At 38.0% G+C, this 23,964-nt stretch overlaps 3 protein-coding genes and 1 long non-coding RNA gene across 7 annotated transcripts in view; 3 read left to right on the top strand and 1 right to left on the bottom strand.

Moving 5' to 3' along the window:
- usp37 (ubiquitin specific peptidase 37) overlaps window positions 1–11,868 on the top strand; it is a 20,488-nt gene extending 8,620 nt beyond the window's left edge. The window contains exons 3-25 of one of the 3 annotated variants that reach the window (XM_016230946.1): window positions 991–1,156; window positions 1,251–1,345; window positions 1,420–1,535; window positions 1,699–1,776; window positions 2,369–2,457; window positions 2,540–2,633; window positions 2,964–3,113; window positions 3,370–3,501; window positions 3,634–3,757; window positions 4,309–4,514; window positions 4,629–4,746; window positions 4,978–5,057; window positions 5,144–5,308; window positions 5,384–5,431; window positions 5,513–5,630; window positions 6,582–6,783; window positions 7,867–8,027; window positions 8,754–8,814; window positions 8,909–8,965; window positions 9,365–9,423; window positions 9,509–9,578; window positions 9,664–9,802; window positions 11,519–11,868. In XM_016230946.1, coding sequence (XP_016086432.1) covers window positions 991–1,156; window positions 1,251–1,345; window positions 1,420–1,535; window positions 1,699–1,776; window positions 2,369–2,457; window positions 2,540–2,633; window positions 2,964–3,113; window positions 3,370–3,501; window positions 3,634–3,757; window positions 4,309–4,514; window positions 4,629–4,746; window positions 4,978–5,057; window positions 5,144–5,308; window positions 5,384–5,431; window positions 5,513–5,630; window positions 6,582–6,783; window positions 7,867–8,027; window positions 8,754–8,814; window positions 8,909–8,965; window positions 9,365–9,423; window positions 9,509–9,578; window positions 9,664–9,802; window positions 11,519–11,600 — 2,610 coding nt within the window. In that variant the 3' untranslated portion in view covers window positions 11,601–11,868. Of the gene's footprint in view, window positions 1–990; window positions 1,157–1,250; window positions 1,346–1,419; window positions 1,536–1,698; window positions 1,777–2,368; window positions 2,458–2,539; window positions 2,634–2,963; window positions 3,114–3,369; window positions 3,502–3,633; window positions 3,758–4,308; window positions 4,515–4,628; window positions 4,747–4,977; window positions 5,058–5,143; window positions 5,309–5,383; window positions 5,432–5,512; window positions 5,631–6,581; window positions 6,784–7,866; window positions 8,028–8,753; window positions 8,815–8,908; window positions 8,966–9,307; window positions 9,424–9,508; window positions 9,579–9,663; window positions 9,803–11,518 lie in introns of all 3 variants that reach the window. The other 2 variants (XM_016230947.1, XM_016230945.1) reach the window with 2 other exon arrangements.
- A 93-nt stretch (window positions 11,869–11,961) lies between these two features.
- On the bottom strand, window positions 11,962–14,352 carry LOC107549775 (uncharacterized). Its single transcript, XR_001604600.1, has 3 exons — window positions 13,617–14,352; window positions 13,453–13,521; window positions 11,962–12,986 (listed from the first exon to the last, which is right to left on the bottom strand). It is a non-coding gene; the product is annotated as an uncharacterized lncRNA (long non-coding RNA).
- Window positions 14,353–14,432: 80 nt separating this feature from the next.
- On the top strand, window positions 14,433–17,915 carry LOC107549774 (NADH dehydrogenase [ubiquinone] 1 beta subcomplex subunit 3-like). Of its 2 annotated transcripts, none has more exons than XM_016230950.1 (3): window positions 14,433–14,646; window positions 15,101–15,230; window positions 17,586–17,915. In XM_016230950.1, the coding sequence occupies exons 2-3, from the start codon at window positions 15,103–15,105 to the stop codon at window positions 17,734–17,736; spliced, it is 279 nt and encodes a 92-aa protein (XP_016086436.1). In that variant the 5' UTR covers window positions 14,433–14,646; window positions 15,101–15,102; the 3' UTR covers window positions 17,737–17,915. The 2 variants fall into 2 exon arrangements, with proteins under 2 accessions (XP_016086436.1, XP_016086435.1); XM_016230949.1 differs by having other exon boundaries at window positions 14,435–14,646; window positions 15,098–15,230.
- A 2,463-nt stretch (window positions 17,916–20,378) lies between these two features.
- LOC107549773 (CASP8 and FADD-like apoptosis regulator) lies at window positions 20,379–21,910 on the top strand. The gene is made up of 2 exons (XM_016230948.1): window positions 20,379–20,454; window positions 21,388–21,910. The coding sequence occupies exons 1-2, from the start codon at window positions 20,397–20,399 to the stop codon at window positions 21,906–21,908; spliced, it is 579 nt and encodes a 192-aa protein (XP_016086434.1). The 5' UTR covers window positions 20,379–20,396; the 3' UTR covers window positions 21,909–21,910.
- The last annotated feature ends 2,054 nt before the right edge of the window (window positions 21,911–23,964 follow it).

Here is a 23,964-nt window from a genome sequence, read left to right as displayed (position 1 = left end):
ATTTAGTTCAGTAAAAGAACAGACACTACAATTAAAAACTGAACGCGGCTGCTCAATGCAGCGTGCCAAATGACAGTCGCATCACAGATCAGATTTCATTTCTCCAGCGAGGAGAGTGAGTCCAGCTGACTGACAAGAAGAGTGAGGTGAGGTGAGACAGACAAGACGATCGCGGATGATTTAGTTTCGAAACGAAATGCAAAAGCGCTTGTTTGGCAGTATTTTGAAAAGCCTCTTGACTTTTGCCGTTTATCTGATTTTGGAAGTTTTTATTTTTTAATTTTTTAAACATTCGTTTCTTATTTAATTGGTTCCACAGTGTTTGCTGATTTTTACTTTATTTAAACTTTGTAAAATGTATTTATTTTATTTGACATCAAGGTGTGTGTCGTGCCTTCAAGATTTCTTATTCGTTTTGCTAATAAACGTTCTACGTTTCTTATTTATTTGGTTATATTATAGGCTACATGTTAACTTATTTCCAGTTTTGTATACCCATTTAAACTTTATGTAAGTTATTTTATATTAGGCATAGCCTGCCCTATAGCATGGTGTATTTTTTTTTTGTTAATAAAAGTTCTATGTTTTATATATAGGCTAAAGTGAGTATAACGTTGTTGCATTCAAGCAATTGATGCTGAATTGCTGCTAATTTGAAAGTGAAAGTAAAATGCACACGGTGCTTTTAAGCTATTTAAAAGCGAAGGAAAAGAGGTAAAATTCAAACGAACTAAAAACAAACAATTGCTTTATGCCGAATTGCCGCTATTTGAAAGTGAAAGTAAAATGCGCGCACGCTTTTACGAGCTATATGAAAGCGAAGGAAAGCAAGGAAAAGAGGGAACGCCCCCGCCTCCACCCCCGCAGTATTATCCGTGTTGTCACACGTCGATTAACCGGTGTGAAAATTTCCTCACCGTCACAACCCTAATGAGCATCTAATGTATTGTGTTGAGTGCTATTTAGACTCCTTTGTTTATTTTATTGCAGCTGAATCACAACGTTAAGCAACTTTCATGCTATCCAACGCATGGCCCAAACCGTGTGACTTTGACTCTCAAAGACTCGAGCGTTGTCATGATGGACAAACTGCCCTTGTTGGTTGCTAAGAAAATGAAGGAATATATTGAAATGGTGAGGCTTGGAAAACCAGCAGGTATGTTTTTTGACTTGTTTTGTAGTTTTCACATCACTGTCCATTCTTTTTTTTTTTAAGTCACTTTTAACTTTTGTTTATTCTTTTTCTTTAGTTTTAAAGACAAACCAGGGAAGTGCTAGTTTCGGATTAGTTCTTGGGAATCGTGCAGCACAGAACGACTCTGGCCTTTCTCCATCAGAAAAACAGGTAGCACAGCATCACAAGCACTGAAATTGTTTTCTAAATATTATATGACTGACCTACTGTACTGTTTCTTTCAGAGCACTCCAAGACGTCCAAGTCTCGACAGCAGAGAGGACAGCACACCCCGAAAGCCTCTCGGGAGTCCCAGCCGGATTACGTCCACACCTGGCCGCAATGGGCTCTCGGAGAACAGGTATGCAAATTTGCTCTGGCAATGACTTTAGATTTGGGTGCAGTGTCTCTGGAAAGTGTGTGCACTTTTTGCTCAGTTGTTTGCTCACATGTTATCTTAATTTAATGATGTTCATTTAATAATGATTGCCCTGACCACAACTAAAAATAATTTTGTCCTGTAGGAGTGAGAAGAGGAAGAGGCTGATGAGCTCTGATGGTGATATGACTGAGGACTACCCCAAAGAGAATGACTCTTCTAGGTAAACGAGACTTCATCTAAGTGCAGATTTATTTTGATACTCTAATGTTCAAAAGTTTGGGATCATTTAAGAATTTTTCCCGTTTTGAAAGAAATTAAGTTCTGTTTAGAAAGGATGCATTAATTATTTAACAGATACAGTAAATCCATTTGTAAAAAAAAAAATGGTTTAAATAAATGCTTTTCTTTGGGACTTTGTATTCATAAAAGACTCCTGAAATTGTTTAAATATTTCCCCAAAAATATTAAGCAGTATTGTTTTCAACATTAATAAGTTTTCAAATCCGCATATTAGAATGATTTCTGAAAGATCGTGTGACAGAAGGCTGGGGTAATGGTGCTGAAAATTCAGCTTTGATCACCGCAATAAATTACTACAAAAATAAAAATAAAGTATATATAAATTAGATTAATTAATTGCCACACCATGTAATTAGTTAGATTAAAATGTAATTGATTTAGAGCACATATACATGCATACATACATACACACACAACAGTTATTTCTGGTCCTCAAATCTTTTTGGCTGAGAGGTTATTCTAGCTATTTGTTGTTTCAAAATGTAACTTTCTCTAATTTTGCCTGTTTTTAGCAACAATAAGGCCATCACAGATGCATCCAGAAAGTTTCTGCTCAGCTGCAAAGACAAACTCAAGCAGTCAGAGGAGAACAGAGCAACCGGTAAGTACCCATTTGACTTTTATGTACTGTAGCTGCTTCTCTCTTGACTTTATTACATATGCTTATTTCTTAATTTCCTCAGCTCCACACACGCCTGCCCCTCTCCAGCCAACATCCTTTTATGGGAGCAGAACAGGAACTAAAGATTACTCTCAGACCCATTCCCTTTTGGACAGGTAGAGTCTCTGACTCAGTGTTGTTACTCATTGTCTATAGCCTGTGCTAGTTCTGTGATGGTGCTGCTGAATTTACAATGCCACAGCAATAATGTAATCTGAATGTGATAAAAATGACTCTGTAATGTTAATGCTGGCACAGCAGAGTACACAAACATGCAGTTTGACTTGTGTAGTCCAGTTCACAAACACAATTTTTTTTATGAGCCAGTTATATTAATGAGTATCTCAAACAATTATTTATCAGTTTATTGAATCCTGTGCTGAATTCGTCAGAGCGGTTACGAAACCACAAGTCTGTTTTGATGATTTTTCCCTTTACATGCCCAGCAGTACAGGCCAATGTCCCTCTGCTAAAAGAAGCCTAATGTTACCCAATCACTCAACTCCCTTTAAAAAGGTGCGCCCAACTTTGGACTATGGTGGCTGGAACAAACCAAGACCATCCACGTTGGCTCAGCCGCAACCTCCACTACAAGGGTGAGTATCTAAATCCAATTAATATAGGACTCTGAAATGCATTATTTCTTCCCCCAAATTCTGTTTTTCGTTTTATATATATATATATATTATTGTATATATGTATACCTACATGCATACATGTATATGTGTGTGTAATATATTGTAGCACATTTACAGTTATTACTATTAGTTTGCCATAGTGAATGGGGGGAAACTGTTTTGCGCAATTTTTTTCTTTAGCTCATCACATGCCCGTTACTTAATTGTCCATTAGATTCTCCAATCTTGGGAACACCTGTTACATGAACGCCATACTCCAGTCACTTTTTAGCCTGCCCTCATTTTCAAATGACCTGTTAAAGCAGGGCATACCATGGAAGAGGGTCCCCGTCAATGCCCTTCTGAGGTATGGTCATGCTGTTTTTTTCCGTCTAAACTAGATACTTTTTGGACTATTTTAAACATTCATTAAAAATTTGAAATGTAATGATCTACTCGCAAGCCTGTTGATGTTGTGTTTTTTTGTTTCCATGTGAAGGCGTTTTGCTCATCTGCTGGCTAAGAAAGACATCTCCCCTCCAGAAGTGAAGAAAGATCTTTTGCGGCGAGTAAAGAACGCTATTTCCTCAACAGCTGAGCGTTTCTCTGGTTACATGCAGAATGTAAGACATGTGACGTCTTTATTGCTAATGCAGATGCATCTGACTTGAGGCCCATTCACACCAATGATAACTATCCTGTTTTAATAATCATTATTCTTTACTATAACATTAACGACACAGAGGAGTGATTTTGTCGCAATCACATTCAGAACCGTTTGTTTCAGCTGCTGAGCGACACAAACATTAACAGCCAATCAGAATCTGATTTCAAAGAGCTTGAGTGACGGATGACAGAACTACATAATAAACAATTGTATTGCCCGTTGGTATAGATCAGGGTTCCTCAAATCTTGCCCTGGAAGGCCAATGCACTGCAGAGTTTATTTTCTAATTATTCTGAAGACACTGATTAGCATGCTCGGGTGTGTTTGATTAGGGTTAGAGCTAAACTCTGCAGGAAAGTGGATCTTGTGGGCCAGATTTGAGGATCCCTGGTATAGATGCTAATACAGTTCTCATTGTCTTTACAGTAGTTGTTCTTGGTGTGAATGAGGCTTTACTGTCACATTATGTTCATATGATGCAAGTGCCAATCAGCTGTTTGTACCCAGGATGCCCATGAGTTCCTGAGTCAGTGTCTAGACCAGCTGAAGGAGGATGTGGAGAAAATCAACAAAAGCTGGAAGAACGAGCCCTCGGCCTGGGAGGAGCCTCAGAGCGCACGGTTAACAGAGGAGGTGGACACCTCACGCATTTACACCTGCCCAGTTACAGTCAACATGGAGTTTGAAGTGCAGCACACCATAACATGTAAAAGGTGAGTTGGCAGAGTTTAAAAAAGAGGCCATGTGTTGTCTCATGATTTTTTTATGTTCTGTAATAACTATGTGCTTGACATGCTGACCCAGTCCTCTCTTCCTCTGGTGAACAGCTGTGGAGAGGTGGTGACGAAGCGTGAGCAGTTCAATGACCTGTCCATCGACCTGCCGCGCAGGAAAAAAACTCTCCCTCTGAGATCCATACAGGATTCTTTAGACCTCTTTTTCAGGGTAAGACGCTGCATCATACCAGCTGTAAAATGTGAATGATCAAAACACTAAAGGCCTGTTCACAGCAAGATGAATGTTTAATGATAAACGTTTTAATTTGATAAACAGCTGTTAATGCGTCTGTTCAGACCGGCATTTACAATGATTGAGGAGATCGATTCATTTGATGATGAGTTTAATTTCACAGTATGTTACTCAAGTGTCCATTACCTGTTGACTTTGTGTTTGTAGATGGAGGAGATTGAGTATTCCTGTGAAAAATGCAGTGGAAAAGCAGCGACCGTCTCTCACAAATTTAGCAGGCTTCCCAGGTTGGAATGAACAGACACACATACTTTAGGTTGTGTAGCTTAATTTGTGGTCAATTGAAAACATTTGAATGACTCTTTCTCTGCAGGGTGCTGATTCTCCACCTCAAACGCTACAGCTACAATAGTCAGCTGTCTTTAAACAGCAAGCTGGGCCAACAAGTCCTGATCCCCAAATATCTCACGCTGCTCTCACACTGCACTGACGCCACACGCCCCCCTCTCAGCCTCGGCTGGAACGCACAGACGGCCATGTAAGACTCACTCTTATACTCGCTCTTGTTAAGTGTAACACCCTTCATACTCGCTAATGGCTGATTTCATTTCAGCTCCAGGACGCTGAAGATGTCACAGTCAGTCAACTCTTCAACACTACGGTGAGAGCAGCCCCCTGATGTGCATGCTAAGAGTATTTATTCTTGATTCATACTCATGGGTTTTAAATCGGTGGTTTACAGGAAAGGTTCTCAAAAGCCAGAGAGCTCAGGCAGTATGCTGTGTGATTCTGATAGTGAGGAGGAGCTTGTCAGAAAAGTTGGTCGCAAACATCATTCAGAAGATGACAGGACGGAAGAGGTGAGAAGAATAGCTGTCTTCACATCTGTTTGTTTTTAATGAATTGCTTAAAGCCGTCCACATGGCATTTGTGAATCAAATCAAACACTACATGTGGTTACGTGATGCAGCAAGCTATAATCTACAAAGGTGTCATGTCACAAGCAGGGTTACTGTTGTAAACTCGAACTAAAACATTTTTGTTAATTGAAATAAAGCTGAAATAAAATGTCAATCTTAAATGAAAAGCTTGAACTTATTTCAGTTAGACAACATTTCTAATTTAAGTTGAAGCACTAAAAATAGAAGCACTGGAAGTGAAATAAAAAGGAAATAAGTAATTTAAAATGGACAAAAAAGCAAATAACGGACTTAAAATTTAAAATTCTAATAAACAAAATAATTCAAAATATTAATAAAAACTAATAGCTTATAAATACTAAAATAACACTGGCACAAGCAGTGAAGATTGTGTAAGGTGTTGAACAGACATGCTAGAACTTAAAACGTATGCATTTGACAAATTATAGATCTTAAAAAAATTTTTATTTTTAAATAGCAGAATTTTAACAAATATTTGCAATACTGTTCAAAGGTCTGTGGTGGGTTAGATTACTTTTGGAAATTAAATACTTTCGGAAAAGTCTCTTATGCTCACCAAGGCTGCATTTATTTGATCAAAAATAGTCAAAAAACGACAATTTTGAGATTACATTTTAATGTCTTTTATACAGTATTTGAGAAAATATATATGGGTCAAAGACGAAAAAGGGTTTAAGCATAAAAACTAAGTATAATACTACTCTTTTTAAAATACTACACTTTTAATGTATATTTTCTAAAAAAAAGTATTAATTCCTTACACACACACACACACACACAAAAAACTTACTGACTTCAAAGTTTTGAGCGGGGAGTGTATGTATTTAAATATTTGACAGTGCATGTGACTAACTTGCTTTTTGTGTTCAGGTGCAGCACAATGCACAGGTCGAGCACTCCGAGTTTAACACCATCAATGATGATGAGATGCTAGCAGCTGTGCTGGAGATGAGTCGCCACGACACTAGCCCTGATGACGAGCCAACCAGCAGCCCAGACACAGGGTTTGGAGATGCTGACGGGCAGGACCTGACTCATCATTTGGACCTGGATGGAGAGAAACAGCCTGCAGGTAAACTAGAGTTTTAACTAGTGATTTAACCGATATGTTTTTTTTTTTATTTTTTTATTTTTTTAAACAACCGATGCCGATATCTTGGAAAGCAGGGTGGCCGATATAATTTTATTTATTTTAATTCATATTTAAGAAATTTGAAATCATTTGAAAATGGATTAAAAAATAAACGTGTAAAATAAACATACTTATACTCTATATATATATTTTTCTCTATGTATATTATATTTTTCATAAATATTTAATAAAAATATAATTAAAAAGGAAGTAAACACTGTAACCAACAGGGCACTCAGTATTCTGGGAAGTTTGTGTGCATTGGGATTCATATTTTTTCAAATAAAGATAAGGTAACACTCATTTTACATACAGCACACAGTGAAAATTACATGAATATGGCAGTGGGCAAATGCATAAAGCGCAGCATAATTTGAAATCAGTCACGAGTTTAAAGTTTGTCGATCGTTCGTCTCCAGTGAAGCCGAATTCTCCCTCCTGTCCGTATTCCATTCGCACGGACCATAGGACCGACCGTCACAGAACACGCGATCATACAGGTCACATGCACACTTCACAAGATCTCAACTAGATTTGACTAAGTCTGCAAGGTTTGTGAAATTAAATGTTCATTCGTCATTCAAAGATTTGTTTAAATCATATAAATGCGTATTTGCGGAATGCTGACGGCAAACGAGAAAGTATTATAATGTTTGCCTTTAATAAAGCAATCGTTATAATACTTTTTTGTATACATTTTAATTCCTTTTGTTTAACAGTTCTATCTGATTATTAGATAGACTTCTATCCGTATTAGACAGAACTGAATGACAACAGCGAACAAGAGGGAGAATGTGAGCACTGTGTGCTAAGGTGCTGTCGCAGCCGTTCTCGGTGCTGTCAAAATAAAAGTCCCGCCTCGAACACATCGGCCAAACAGAAGAACTTATCGGCCGATATTTACAAAATGGCAGATATTGGCCGATATATCGGTCGACCACTAGTTTTAACTAGGTTTCATATTTATATTCCCAACCTACAATGTCTAGAGTTGTGTGTGTTTATTGTTTGGTTTGTGTCTAGATGCTCTGGAGTCTCTAGATCTGACCATGGATGAGAATAAGGAGAACCAGACGCCTGAATGTGTGCAGGGAGAGCTGGACTGGGTACAGCAGTACAGTTTAGACCAGGAGCGAGAGGAACAGGAGCTGCAGCAGGCCCTCGCACAGAGCCTACAGGAACATGTAAGGACCATGATACACATCTTATCCACACTACTGCTACATTCGCTTTAAATAAATCTATCCATTATTTCTCTGTTTTATGAATTAAAAAAAAATTGTAATCATCATAATACTTGTGTTGTGGACTTTGATTTTACAATTCTTGATCTTGTGAATTTTTAACCTAATGTAATTTTGTCAGTCTAAATTCTCCCTCAAATTGCATTTGTGTCTTTGTTTATTTGCTGATGAAGCACAGCCAAACTTAAAGGTCATCCTGTTTGAGTTTTTATTTTTGGGTGAAACTCATTGAACCGGTCAATAACATGTCTAGGTCATATTTCACTGTAAAATCAAAAGAACATAATTGTGGTGTGTTTTGAATATGAAACATTTTAAGGACCGTTTTAAAATCTTGATGAATCTTATTTGTTGGAGAAGGGGGAAAAAACTGACAAAAAAAAAAACTTCTTAAAACAAAATATATTTTTGGATGCATTATGGTTATGACTTATAGGAGAGGATCTGTTTTACTCTGCCAAAAAATTTTTTATTCTTCATTCTGTTCAAGATGTTTTGTATTTTTTTTCATATTATTGCCATATTATAATCACCATCTTGGTCTTTTAGCACAATCTTCTTAGCAGCTGTACTTTTCCAGTGTTGTTCATCCTTGACGTTAGCACAGCTTAACTGATGATGATAATGATTGTTGTACAATGAATATTATCTGTGTTAATTGCACAGGAGGCGAGAGAGATGAGGGAAGATGATGATCTGAAGAGAGCCACTGAGCTCAGTCTGCAAGGTCAGTATGATACACCCAGAACATTGTGTTCTGTGTCACATTATCTTGGTTTATGTGAACATTTTTGTTAACGTGGCTGTTTGTGTTGTTGTAGAGTTTAATAACTCTTTGCCAGAGCTGCTGTGCTCTGATGACGACTCTGGGAATGAGGATGGAATTTAATTCTTCATTCTGTTCAAGATGTTTTGTATTTTTTTTCATATTATTGCCATATTATTATAATCACCATCTTGGTCTTTTAGCACAATCTTCTTAGCAGCTGTACTTTTCCAGTGTTGTTCATCCTTGACGTTAGCACAGCTTAACTGATGATGATAATGATTGTTGTACAATGAATATTATCTGTGTTAATTGCACAGGAGGCGAGAGAGATGAGGGAAGATGATGATCTGAAGAGAGCCACTGAGCTCAGTCTGCAAGGTCAGTATGATACACCCAGAACATTGTGTTCTGTGTCGCATTATCTTGGTTAATGTGAACGTTTGCGTTGTAGAGTTTAACAACTCATTGCCGGAGCTGCTGTGCTCTGATGACGACTCTGGAAATGAAGATGGTCTGGATATGGAGTACAGTGAGGCTGAAGCTGAAGAGCTCAAGAAGAATGCTGAGGTGGGTCTGAGACCCTCGGTGCGGTTTGAGAAGTGACAGTTTTCTGGGCATAGTTTTAATGATCGTGTAATGATTTGTTGTTTAGACTGGAGAGCTTCCGAACTCTTTCAGACTCATCAGTGTGGTCAGTCACATCGGCGGCAGCTCATCATCAGGTACTGGTGTCTTTTAGCTCGTTGTTTTTGCACTGCAGACCAAGTACAGTTTCATCAGGTGCTCTTCATCTCTTTCCTCCTATAGGGCATTACATTAGTGATGTGTATGACATGAAGAAACAGTCCTGGCTCACATACAATGATCTGGACGTCTCCCGCACACAGGAGTGCACTGTTCAGAGAGATCGTGACAGGAGCGGATACATCTTTTTTTACATGCACAAGTAAGTCTTTTCTTTCATGATGCATGTTGAGCCGTGTTGCTGTGTCATGGTAATCCAGGAATGAGTCTTATTATTTTATTTATCTTTTTTTTTTTTGTGAGAAGTTATCTTGTGTGGATAAATACAAGTAATCCATGCATATTAGGGCTGAGTAAAAAAAATATTAGTTTCTCAATCGATTGATCGATATAAATTTTTACGAAACGGCATCGATTCTTAAAGATGACATATTATGCCCCTTTTCACAATATGTAATATACGTCTCTGGTGTCCCCAGAATGTGTATGTGAAGTTTCAGCTCAAAATACTCCACAGATCATTTATTATATAATTTTGAAAATGCCTATTTTGAGTGGAAGCAGAAACGAGCTGTTTTTCTCTTTAAATGCAAATGAGCTGCTGCTCCACCGCTCCCTTTTCCAGAATAGAGCTGCGCCATTACAGCTCGGACCTGCTAAAAACATCTGTTTTGGTTCTGATTATCATGTTTATCACACTGAAATCATGTGTTTTAAACCATATGAGTTTAAACTTCAGATATACGGTTTTCTGAGTGCACACAACAGAAGCACACACACAGAAAGCGGCTGTCACAGCATGTGAGTACTAAACTAAGTTCTCATTCACACACAAGTTTACGTTAAAAACACACAAGTTACAAAAACAGTCGGTTATGTCTGTGAAGGTAAACAGCTGGGAAATAAATCGCATGTTTATTTTAGATCTGTGTGGCAGCAGCAATATACAGTAAATCAATAAATCCACTGCTCTCTTGTCTCCTCTGAGGCTGGGACTCTAAATAGTGTCCTGTGCTCGTCTGTGCAGCCAAAGACAGAACAGTTAGCATGTTTTGCTCAAACTTTCGCCATGGCATTAGAGCTGGTACACCGTTGTCGCTTGCAAAATCAAAATGACGGTGCCTTGAGTGGAAGTTTATAGATTTAGGGGCGGTAATATTATAATGAGATCCCTTTGCCACGTCACCAAGGGAGCGAAATCAGACGCGCTCGTTTTCTCAGACCCTTGCAGAAAAAGGCTTACCAAAACAAAGTTACTGGGTTAATCTTTCACATTGTCTTGGTTGGTAGATGCACCAGGGACCTGATTATAGCACTTAAAACCTGGAAAAGTCAGATTTTCATGACAAGTCACCTTTTAAATCACTTCAATTGTGGGAAGACGTCAATATAACAGCTTATAACAACTCTACAGAGGAGTATTTTGCTAAATATATGCACCATATAACACATTCATTATAATTTTTTACTGTTCTTCAATATTTAATTTGACTACGTTTTTATGACAGCCACCATTTAAATGTTTATATTTAAAAAAAAAAAACATTGGCGTAGAAATCGAATTATTGCTATTTATATGTAGAAATATGTGTAATTGTAAAGTTAGTATTATAATTTTAATATTTTAAAAACTGTGTGTAATTTTAGTGTTTGTATACAAATCAGTTAATTTGAACCTTTTAATATTGCAGGAATGTAGTACCAACTAACTCTCATGTATATTTTACAGCATTAGTTGAGATTAAATTTTTCTTCCTTGAGGAAATTTTTCATGCACCGTTACCTGATATATATATCCAAAATAATCTACACTGTATCTGAATGTAATCAAATCGCAAGCTTGTGCATATTCGTGAACGAGACCCAGTGTTTGTGAGGATGGTGGTTTTGTGATCTGATGAGATGTGTTTGTGTTCAGAGATGTGTTTGAGGAGCTGTCTGAGCTGGAGAAGGCAGGAGGGAACAGTGAAGCCGGTCGCACAGTGCTGCAACCGTTATAAACACTCTGGCACGCTTCTAACATCCCAGCCGGTGGATCCTTCTGCTGACGAACAGCTGAACTGAGCCAGGGGTAAACGCGACTCCCTTCATCAGTACTACTGAAGACCAATCCACACACACATGCACCTACTTTGGGCACTTTTCTATTTCTCTTTCACGTTTCCCATTGCTCCCTGTGAAATACTGTTGCCATATTAAATGTAGACTTGCAGTTAGATGGGTAAATGTTCTAGAAACTCATAGATACTAAATGTTTATGGGGTAAAAGCAAAGAAAATAAATAAATGTATAAATATAGAAAGCATTTTGAGTTTCTCAGAAGGTGTAACTTCAACCTCAAGGAAGTTGCTCTTTTGTTGGTTTTTTTATTTTAAATACTTTGTTGAAAAGACCCTCTGGTAAACTTTTGCATTAAGAAATATTGAGAGCTTGTTCTCTATAATTTTTTTTTCTCCCCTTTCCCCTCTGCAAATTTTAAATTTCTGATCTATTGCATATAAAAATTTATTCTTGTATATGTTTGGGTGGAATATGGGGTGTCTGTCTTGTTTGATATGCAGCTGAAAATGTGGTGCAATATTTGCTTTGCCAGTTGGCTTTTATATGACCTATAGCGATGAAGAGAGACTTGGAATAGTACTGATTTATATTCAAGGCTTTACTGATGACTGTTTGTCGTTTTATTCTTATTTTATAACCGTTAATCTAACAAGCTCCGTGGTATGGATGTAGCTTGTCTTTTTTTAAAGATCTCACTTTAAGAATCTTTATGCCTCTTCAACACCTACAGACCTAGTGAAATAATTTAGTTTTTTCTACTCTATAGAGCTTTACAGTGTGAAGTTGCACAGCCATTGTGTAGAATATCTGTCTTCAGAAAGACCTCAAATGAAAAACGCTCTTTACTGAATATAGGAAGCATCGGATGAGAGCGCTTCACATGAAGTCCGCTGATGTTATTTATTTTAGGATCTTGTTCTTTGTCTGATTTGTACCGTACTGTCCTTCTCATTTTCATGTCTTTGGTAACCACTGTATTCATGTTTTCTGTTCCGATCATCCGAGTAGGTTCATGGAAGAGTTGGACATTGTGTGTATGGTGTTCTCTGAAACAGTGGTATAAGCTCGACTTAATTGCTTAGTATTCAGACTTCCTTAAACACATTTTAAATAAAATTTATTTAGAAAAAAAAGGAGTTTTTCATTTGGCTTTAATTCAGACTTCTCAGTAGTGCGTGTTAGCAGCAAATGTGTCACCGGACCCATTTACGGCCCAAGAGTTTCTTTCAAGAATCGGTCTGGTGTCCTACGCGCTTCTCTTTGTGAGTGGCTCGAGGTGGCTGCCTGTTGAACTCGCTGAGAATGTAACTTACTTTCTGCTGCATCTGTCAAAAAAAAAAATAAATGAAGAGAGTCAAACTACTTATAAGAAGATGGGCTATTTGTTACAAAAGGTTCAGTTCAATAGTCTACACAATGCTTTTTTTTTCTTTTCTTTTCTCACTCTAGCAGTGACTTCTCATTTAAAACCTTAACTTCCTATATTTTTGCAAGTTGCAATATTTTTAATAACAGGTGCACACAATAGAAAAAACGGGACAATTGTCAACTATAATTTAGGTAGACGGCTATTTTTCATAAATGCCAGTTTGCCATAGTATTTAATGCCATTTGATCGTATGTACATTTCATTGTTTTTATATTGTGGATATTACTGAATCTCGAAAAGAGTTGAGAATCACTGCTTTCGTTCTGTTCTCATTGTGTTCCCACAAGCAGTTTTATATATTTTTCAGCCATTGGTGTGACAGACTAGAGCCAATCCTCTAATGAAATGTGAATGTGGCCTACCTCGTTCCACTCCTCTTCAGTTTCGTGTCTGTGCCCCAGTAAGTGGCAGATCCCATGAGCTGTGACCACCTGCGCAACGCCACAGAAAAAGCCATTTGAACAAACCTTTGACATTCCTGCCAGGCTACAGATATAAACCTGATGAAACCACACATCTCTCTTACTGTAAGTGCTTCATGAAGATCCTGGGATGTCTCTTTACACTGTTGCATTACGTACTCTACACCTAAGAAGATGTCGCCTAAGTTATACTCCTCTCTTTGGAGGGCACATGGGATTTGGCCTCAGATCCTTGGAAAATCACAAACTTCAGCCATTATTTTTCCTTTAACTGGCAAGACATGGGTTACTTCAACTGCCACCAAAACCAAGACATGCTCTAGCCACCTGTCAACGGCCAGTGTTTATATATAACACATTTCAGGCCATGTACTTCCTCCTGTCAATGAGGAAAGTAGTGTGTATAGCCAAATAACAACTCGAGCGTGACAGCAGCTGTGCCTCACAGTAAGGGAAGGCCAGCACAGCTGTGGGCTGCCTCTTCTTCCTGTAGATGTGGATGAAGCGCTGAATCCTGCGGTTGTCCACGCATAGGATGCCCATGTCAAACTTCTGGACCCCAGAGATGTGCCTCAGGACCTCCACATAGTGAAAGTACAATTCAATAGAACCTAAAATCCACACAACCTGCTGGGTTTTTTGTTGTTGTTGCGCTTGTCACCTTTCACAGGGTCACTAGGGATGTATAAACGTATTTACTTTGCTGCCTACGGACAAAAAAAAAAACGTTGTATTAAGGAAACTTCTGTGAACGTATAACAAGACCATTTCGACAAAATTACCCTGGTCCCGACTTCACCCTGGCCATTGATTTGGAAACTGAAAGTGCGCATGCGCCAATCGTTCAGTCGTGTGAACAGGAAGTTGAAAAAAAAAGTGTCAAAATAAAAGTGCTGTCATTGTGTTATCAAAAACATCGAGTAGCTCAAATCTTTTCTGAACGGTTGAATAACGGATTGTTGTAATAGCGACTCAACATTTTTATACACACGTGTACAATATGTATACCCGTTTCATTTAACTTCGTATTTATTTCGAAAGCGCAGTGACGCTCACTAGTCACAGGAAGTAGAAACTGAACTTCCGGGATTGGCTGCGCGTTCATATTGGAGGTCACTGCTGTAAAATAAAAAGGTAATTATTCTGCTATTTAACACACTTACAAAAGATTTACACCGCTTGTCGTGTAAGTTTACTTTAGTTTAAACTAGAGGCAGGATGTATTTGCTACTGAAAACGGCACCAGAGTCAGTCTGTGCGGCTTAGCTGTCATGAGCTGGTTCGCTTGTGTTGTTTCTGTCTGTTTATGAACACTTCAGTCGTTTAACACGACTGGGCAGCTAATTAGTGAAACCATTTAGCTACAACTAACTGATACGTTGCAGTCTCAAAATATGCGTTTAACTGCACCTATGCACAAGCTTTAGCCTACATTTTAACCATAGGTTTTGGGTGACTCGCTTCGTTCATAAGTGATTCAGATGAGTCGACTCTAATGACTCGAACTTGACACACTGAAAGAGACGCTGCGTAGCTTCCCAATTCTACATCTGTTGCATTAATAATGGTGAGATGTCTTCAACAGCAGTCATGGGTGGGGATCACGGACATGGCAAATTGTCCATGCCAGACTACAAAGTGTGGAAATGGGAAGGAACGCCGCTGGAAATGACCCAGCAGAGGCTTGCTCGAAGAGGTCTCCGGGACCCCTGGGCTCGGTAAGATCATACAGTTGCTCCTGAATTGTTTGCCTGGAGTCCTCTATAGCATGCACCATGACATTAGTATCTGAATATATAGTGTGCATTTAAATTCTGGCTCACCCCTGTGTGTTGCGATTTAGAATTATATAAGCGAGTTATAAAGAGAATAGTTCACCCAAAAATTTGTTAAATTAAAAGGGCATCCGTGATGTAGGTGAGTTTGTTTCTTCATCAGAACAGATTTGGAGAAATGTAGCATTATATCACACTTGCTCACCAGTGCAGTGAATGGGTGCCGTCAGAATGAGAGTTCAAACCGCTGATAAAAACATGGATAATGAATGAATGATGCATTTATGTAGCGCTTTATTGTGTATTGCTGTACACCCAAAGCGCTTTACAATCATATGGGAGGTCTCTCCTCAACCACCACCAGTGTGCAGCATCCACTTGGATGATGTGACGGCAGCCACAGGACAGCGGCGCCAGTACGCTCACCACACACCAGCTACAGGTGGAGAGGAGAGAGAGATAGAGCCAATCAAGTGGATGGGGATTATTAGGAGGCCATGATTGATTTGGCCATGACACCGGGGTTACACCCCTACTCTTTACGATGAGTGCCATGGGATTTTTAATGACCACAGAGAGTCAGGACCTCGGATTAACGTCTCATCCAAAAGACGGATCACAATAATCCACACGACTCCAGTCCATCAATTAACATCTTCTGATGTGAAAAGGTGTGGTTATAAGAAACAAACCCATCAAGATGTAAATGTAAAAGCATCACTTCTGGGTGAAATACGAGTCCATAATCCATAATATCACTTCCTCCAGTGATAAAGCCCATCTCCTGTTCTCCTCTCACATCAAAATCCACCCACATATTTGATTAGAACTATTTTAGACCGTTTTCTCTTGTAAACGGTGCTTGATCTGTGCATATTTCTCTCCTTATTCAGACAAGACCCTTTTTCACTGGAGAAAGCAATATTATGAATAGAGGACTCGTATCTTAGCCAGAAGCAACAGTTGGTGATGGGCGCGTTCGAAACACTGCTTCACGAAGCTTCGAAACATTTGCCAATCTTTTGTTTCGAATCAGTGTTTCGGAGCGCGTATCAAACCGGCCAGGTCTCGTGATTTTAGCAAACGAAGCTTCGTTACGTCGCACGGGTTCGAAACGTTTTGAAACGCCGATGGTTCACCACTAGGGGGTGTTGATCTCAAAGTGAACCCTTGAACCACTTCTGGTTGCCTAGTTAATCATGTGATATGAAATCCCACAAAATGTTACTATTAAAATAATGAATTCGGGGCCAGCTGTTGTGGGTTAAACAAAAGATAACCTCCCTTTAACACAGATGGCTATATAGTTTAAAAAATGTGTAAAAACATTCAGTACTTTCAACCTACAAATCACATCATACCTTAAAAATAAAAAAATGAGCTTACCATAGAATTAAATCCACCTCCTCCTTCTGACTGATAACACTACTCTTGCCTGCTGGTTTTACAGACCGCTCTAATGAAAACACTTAATTTATTAAATTACATAAATCAATTAATTCATTAAATAATTGAGTTCATTGTGTGTTAAGGGTTTGATTATACTTCAATAAAACACAAACACTTAAATACTATTAAATATTAGTGCTTGTTATGTATTTAAAAAACATTTCCGTTTGTTCTTGATGATTTTACAACGTTTTCACCAGCAGGTGTCGCCAGCATGTGCTGTTTCAAGTGCTTCGAAACATCAAATCATTTTTTTGAAGCAATTGGTTCAATTGATTCAATGCTTCGAAAAGCTTCGTTTCTCTCATCACTAGCAACAGTTTTAAAGTAAAACAAAACATCTCAAGTATTTTTTCTTTCAAACATGCACCGTTTCACTTCACAAGATGTTAGTTGGTGTGGATTGCTAGATGTTTTTATCAGCTGTTTGGACTCTCATTCTGACGGCACCCATTCACTGCAGAGCATCCACTGGTGAGCAAGTGATGTAACGCTACATTTCTCTAAATCTGTTCTGATGAAGAAACAAACTCTACAGCAGTCTACTTACTACATCTTGGATGACCTGAGGGTGAGTATATTTTCAGCAAATTTAAATGTTGTTTTTGGGGTGAACTATCCCTTTAAATTGAACATGACTTCTCTTAAAGTGACTTACAGGCCATCGTTTCAGTGCATTCAGTCTTATATTATCCTCAAACCGTCAAATATGTTATAAAATGTTTAATATTTAAAACCCTTCTGTACATTTAATGTCAGCAGTGCTTTATTATTTTATTTTTATAGAACAGGACATTATGAAAGTAAGAAAATGAAGGGACTAAAGGATGACGACGTTTGTTTTCGCAGGAATGAGGCGTGGAGATATACGGGCAGCTTTGGCGTCCCAGTTACCTTCCGAAATGTTCTCCTCCGTGGATTTAAGACAGGATTCGCAGCATTTGCAGTGGCACTGGCAGTGGAGTATGCTTTCTTCCCTCCAAAGAAGTCCGAGCACTAATAGCGTGGCTGAAGCTCAGTAGAGCCAGTCGCTGCCGGACTCTGTGTTTCCTGCAGGTTTTAAGCCTGTTGTTGTCTATCCATGAAGACGTTAGCCCGTGAAAGGCTTCCTAATACCTGTGCTCATTCATGGTTATGTTTCCTTTGACCATTCTGTAAAATAAATATAAATTAATTGAATTGGGCTGGGTATGTTTATTGGCTATTATAGTCCAACCTTTAGAACTTAATTTAACTTGAAATTACTATCGTAAAATGCTATTCTTTAAATAAGTATAAATACCAGTGATTTGCAAGTTACATTTCCTGAATGGGGTGCATTTCCTGAATATGAAGAGATTAACATGAATGCAAATCTAAGATAGTATTCTGACTATGACATCCTTAACTTCCTCTCTAAAGTCGTGTGCTTAAAGTGTATGTGTCTTTTTGCTTTGTTGTGCATACTGAGGTATGAATCGAAATGATTGTCTCTGGCATTGCACAGATGCCGCCAATTAGATCGGAAGGTTAATATTTAATTTAATGGGGAACTGTGTGTGTAAAATATCATTAAGGTCAAATCTGGGGACTTCTCTTCCAGCTAAACTGAAATGGCTACCAGGAGAGGAACAGATTACCAGAAGTTAGATGGAGCTTACTTATTAACACTATCTTGCTAGACATTGTTTTACGGTTTTTCATATCCAGTAAGTTTTTAGTTGCGGTTTTATGTGATATGAAGTTTCGCTTGTAAAAGGCTGGTTATAGTATTTGTTCTGCAGTGAAAATGTTCATAGAATCCTTTTATATAACAGTTTGACCAAGAGAAGTTGGTACATCTTTAGATGTCATCAAACATAACCTTTAAGTATTATTGGAACCAAATGCAGGCACATCAGTATAAGCAATGCAACTGTGAATTTTGGTGTACAACGGTGTCAGATATTTTACTGTAATCTAGCATGATAGGAGGGAGTAAGTTAAATATGAGAATATGTAGTGTGTTCACTTTCTCCCCAATTTATATAATCCAACAACAACAAAAAAAACCCCCGCAAATTTGGCTAAATGCCCAAAATAAGCACGCACTTGAATTACGTAGCAGAGGAACGTTCTGTTTCGCACTTGTTCCGGTTCCATTTCGAAGCTGTAAAAGTGTCATTACCGCTATTAGTTCGCGAGCAGATGCTCCGTTCAATCAGAAGAACGGCTCCCTGGAGGTAAGGTTTACAGTTTTGTCTTTTAATGCGAGAATATTCGAAGTTATTGACTTAATCTCCACACATAAAACACGTAGCCACATATAGGTTGCTTTTTTTAAATCATAGTTTTAGAATGACATACACATATAGTAATATTATTTGTAACTATTAAGTTTTACGCTGTAAATGCGACTAAATGTATTGTTAATTTAGCCTAGTACAACTGACTGTCATCAAAACTAATATAAAAGATAGAAAGCCTTAAATAGTCTTTACTAGATGCGATATTAATTTAATAGGCTATAGCCTATTTAATAGCCTACGATATAGGAACGTGCTATTTTGACAAGCGCTTGCTATGTTGTTATTATTATTATTATTACGGGTCTTATAGGGTAGACGAATATCGGAAGTATGATATGAGCAGGTTGCGAATTACTGGGGGTCTGGAGGGGTCTGGCCCCCCTAAAGAAAGCATGATCCCCCTGAAGGACGTCAAAACTAGGTCTGATAGAAAGTAGCCTATGCATAATATGGAGATTTGCTTTTCAAAGATGCATTTCTGTAGCTCTGACTGATTTCAAACTGTAATTCTGGCAGCATTCAAGGACGTGCATTTATTGCTTGGACGGAGCGAGAACACTTTCTCACTTTCGCGTGCAGATTCAGTCGAGTTAGAAGTTCAAACTCTTTAACTCTATGCTGTTGTACTGAATTAACTATTTGTTAAAATAGCCACAATATTAACAGCAACACTGAAATAAGAGCTCGCGGTTGATCTGTTGACCTTTAAGGTAAAGGTGCAAATAATATCGGGGGAAGAAAAAAATATATGGCTCGGCTGTGTTACATTTTAGACAATATTCTCAATATTGTCTGTTTCTGTGCAAGTTCGCTAATGGTTCAGTGAGCCATTTTTAAACACAAGTCAGCTTTGCAAATGAATGAATCAGCCTTTGAACGAATCGGTTGAATGAATGACTGAATGGCTCACTCATTAATCACAAAAATGTGCACACACACACAAACGTATATATTAAATGAAACTAATTAATTTTCTTATGAATTAAAAATATGTTCAATATGTATGATATGCTTTAAAGATTTACTATATATCCGTTCAATACAAGGAGCACTGATGCTCAGCTGGTTCATTATGAAACCAGTAGAATTTTAATTTAAAAAAAGGTTCCTTTTCTTTTCTTTCCTTGACCATATTGCTAAAATGACAGTTTTGCATTTAGGATAATATTGTTGTTCTCCTGTTATCCAAGGCAAGCATTAACATTATTTCCTAGTTACACACTGTGAGTGCAGACTCCAAATATAAGTGAAACTGTTATTGTGGGTGAAAATGCCACTGTGATGGATTATTATCAAGTGTTGAACGTGGTCAAAGCAATAATCTATAACAGATCAGTGGGCCAAAACTGACATGTGCTGATTTGATCTCCAGCAGCAGGAGGAAGTGTACAGCATGCCGAGTGATCCCAGAGGAGTGTGTTTAATCATAGACTGTGTCGGCACTGAAGGAGGTGAGAAATCACTGATCTTATGCAGTTTACTCTACTGTTCAAACGTTCTACTTAAAATGTCTTTGAAAGAAGATTCTTATGTAAATCAAGGCTGCATTTATTGGATCAAAAATACAGGAAAAACAGTAATATTGTGAAATATTATTACAATTTAAAACAACTGTTTTCTATTTGAATATATATTAAAATGTAATTTATTCCTGTGATCAAAGCTGAATTTTCAGCATCATTACTCCAGTCTTCAGTGTCACATGATCCTTCAGCAATCACTCTAATCATTTGCTGATCAAGAAACATTTTTATTATTATCAGTGTTAAAAACAGTTGTGTTGCTTAATATTTATGTAGAAACCATGATACTTTTTTTCTGGATTCTTTGATGAACATGAAATAATAATCTTACGTAACAATGTTAAAGTATTTGATTTCACTTTTGATCATTTTAATGCATCCTTGCTGAATACAAGTATTCATTTCTTTAAAAAAAATCTTACTGACCCCAAACCACTGAATTGTACTGTAAATAACCAATATTAATGATTCTTTCACTGAGTTTTTAATCTGCTACTGTTTTTCAGTGTGGATTCAATTCTCAGTACAAAACTTTTTCTAAAAGTGGTTTATCCAAAAGCTACTATTCTATTGGTGTTTCTTTTCCTAGCACAAACTTTATTTATTTATTTGTATTTTGTGAAATGACAAATTTTAGTTTAATCACCAAAACACAACAGGATGAGCCATTTCCATTTAGCAATTGTAATTGTAATGACTAGTATATTTAATAGCAGACTATTATCTGACCAGAATTTATTTAGTTGAAAATTGGAAGTCATTCGAATGTAAATATCTGTTTGGTGATTAGTACTATTACTACCACTTAGTTTTGAAAGAAATCACATTACCTTCTGGTAATGGCTTCTCTTTTCCTTACAGATGAGCTGGAGCAAATATTTAAGGCCTTAAACTTTCATGTGATCACGCACAAGCTGCTGAGTGCGAGAGACGTGCAGTCCACTCTGAGGGAAGTGGCTCATCAGCAGGGTCACCATAGAGCGTCTGCTTTTGTCTGCTGCATTATCAGCCGAAGCCGCTCTTCAGATCTGCTGGCCACTGACTCTCACGGTCCAGGACTGAGCCTGGACACTGTCAGGCGCCTCTTCACCTCAGACTCCTGCCCGGGCCTGGCAGGCAAGCCTAAACTCTTCTTTATCCAGAGCTATGATGTGTCCGAGCCTCAGAGGTGTGCTGGGTGTATGGGGTGTGAAGATGAGGAGGGTGGAGAGCTGGAGACAGATGCGCCTGTGCTCTTATGCCGCGTGAGGACGGTCCCAGTGGACGCGGACATCTTCTGGAGTCACTGCTGGACTAAAGGACAACAGCTGGAGGTGCCAAACCATCAGTCTGTGTATCTGAAAGCCTTGAGATCCTCCTTAACGGAGGGACAGAAAAGGTAAGACTAACACTTTGAATTGTTTAGAATTACACTACCCAGTCAAAAGATTGGAATACTTAATTCTCATGCTCACCAAAACTCCATTTATTTGATCAAAAGTACTTACTTTAAAACTGAGTTTATTCCTGTTATGTAAAGCTGAATTTTCAGCATCATTGCTCCAGTCTTCAGTGTCGCACGATCCTTCAGAAATCATTCTAATATGCTGATTTGCTGCTCAAGAAACATGTCTGATGGCCCATTTATTGTTAGTTTAGTAAGTGCAGCGCACTGCCAGTGTGTGTGTGTGTGTGTGAGAGAGAGTGTGTGTGAGAGTGTGTGCTGATTTCCGCGTGCAGCCTTTCCATCTCCATGCGACATGCCGGGTTTCAGAGATCGGGGTTGCATCAGATTTCCTGAAGGGTTCATGCATTATTGTGGATGCGGGCTGTTAATTACATACACACCTTTCCAAATGCGCTCTGAAATATCTGATCTGTCATCAGTATGTTTTTACTACAGCCCTTCTGTACCTATCTATAATAGCGGTGATGAAGATGATGATAGGTGTAATGCAGGTTCAGTGCTGTGTCAGCAGTGCTTCGGATCAGAAAGACCATTCAATCCCATTAAAAGCAATGCAATACATCAGAGAATCACATGTTGGTTTAATCCAAGCAGACTGCTGTTACTTTTGCCAAACAAGACATTCTGAGCATCATGCTATTGGTCATATGTGTGTGTGTGTTTGAAGGAGCTGGAATAAATGCAAGACTTTTAGATTCATAGTTATGTGATTTTCAGGTTGTAGAACTATATGGGTTGTTCCAAGCGAACTGCTCAGTGTTCAAACTGTGTTATCTGGCTATGGAAATTTCAGCAAGAACAACAGCATGCTTTGCATGTCATGCCCATGCTTGCAAATCTTCCCTAAACAGGTCATTTGCTGATAGGAATATTGATTAAACCTGTATGTTCTCATGCAAGTAATTTGTATCAATACATTGTCACTACCATATTTCATCCTGACAAGGTGACATGAGGAAAAGTCAAAGATCCATTCTTATTGCTTTTTGTATCCCACAAGACCTTGACTTGTAAGGAGCATCTTTATTTATAAAAAAAAATCAGATATTAGAGATAAAGCCTTTAATGTAATAACAGATGTGCTGAACTGCAATGGTCCTGGAACCTTTTAAACTGGAGCGTGTCTTCTGTGTAAATGCACAGCAGGAAGAGTTCAAACTCAACTAATTAGACCAACCGTGTGCTGCTTTCTTGAGATCTTCCAGCACGTCTATGAGGGAGGGGAATGGCTAAATGGGCCTATTATTTGATGACTGTTATTTTAATGAAATTCATACAATTACAGGACTGTTTTTAAAATGATAATATTGTCAGAACCAATTATGGGCAGTACTCATCCACATGCTATTAAACCTCTTTTTAAACCTGCTTTGCTCTTTATCGAGATTGTTTATGTATTAATTCAGGGGAATTCATTATAATTATTAGTTCTGCTGAGTAAGTAGACGACCTGAGTTTGTTCTTGTGAAGAAAGTTTAAGAATTGTGGGAATATACACTTAGGTTTGGGGTCAGTGAAGATTTTATTATTATTATTTGAAAAGAACTTAATGGTTTTATTCAGTAAGGGTGACCTAAGCTGATCAAAGTGACCGTAAAGACTTACATTGATACAAAATTTGAACTTTCTATTCATGAAAGAATCCTGGAAAAAAAAAATCAGTTTCCATTAAATTATTTACAGCATTTTAGACTGATTTCTGAATGATCATGAGACACTGAAGACTGGAGTAATGATGCTGAAAATTCAGCTTTGCATCACATGAATACATTTTATTTTGAAATATATTCAAATAGAAAAGTGTTATTTTAAATTGTAATAATATTTCACAATATTACTGTTTTTCACTGTATTTTTGATCAAATAAATGCAGCCTTGATGAGCATAAGAGACTTTTTTCAAAAACATGAAAAAAAATCTACCTCAAACTTTTGAATGGTAGTTTAAACATGGACAAAGTATTAAGTTAACTGGCAAAAATCTATGAAGTG

This window comes from Sinocyclocheilus grahami, unplaced genomic scaffold (assembly GCF_001515645.1).
Source record: "Sinocyclocheilus grahami isolate Dianchi unplaced genomic scaffold, SAMN03320097.WGS_v1.1 scaffold380.1, whole genome shotgun sequence".
Lineage (NCBI taxonomy): Eukaryota > Metazoa > Chordata > Actinopteri > Cypriniformes > Cyprinidae > Sinocyclocheilus > Sinocyclocheilus grahami.
Note: the sequence above shows the minus strand (reverse complement) of the source record. Positions and strands in the feature narration are given on the sequence as shown.

What these genes read in the sequence shown, in the direction of transcription:
- LOC107549774 (XM_016230950.1), top strand. Translation starts at nt 15,103, where the DNA reads ATGGGTGGGGATCACGGACATGGCAAATTGTCCATGCCAGACTACAAA. An exon ending in CTCCGGGACCCCTGGGCTCG is followed by an intron (nt 15,231 to 17,585) that starts GTAAGATCATAC and finishes TTGTTTTCGCAG; the next exon opens with GAATGAGGCGTGGAGATATA.
- LOC107549773 (XM_016230948.1), top strand. Translation starts at nt 20,397, where the DNA reads ATGCCGAGTGATCCCAGAGGAGTGTGTTTAATCATAGACTGTGTCGGC. An exon ending in CTGTGTCGGCACTGAAGGAG is followed by an intron (nt 20,455 to 21,387) that starts GTGAGAAATCAC and finishes TTTTCCTTACAG; the next exon opens with ATGAGCTGGAGCAAATATTT.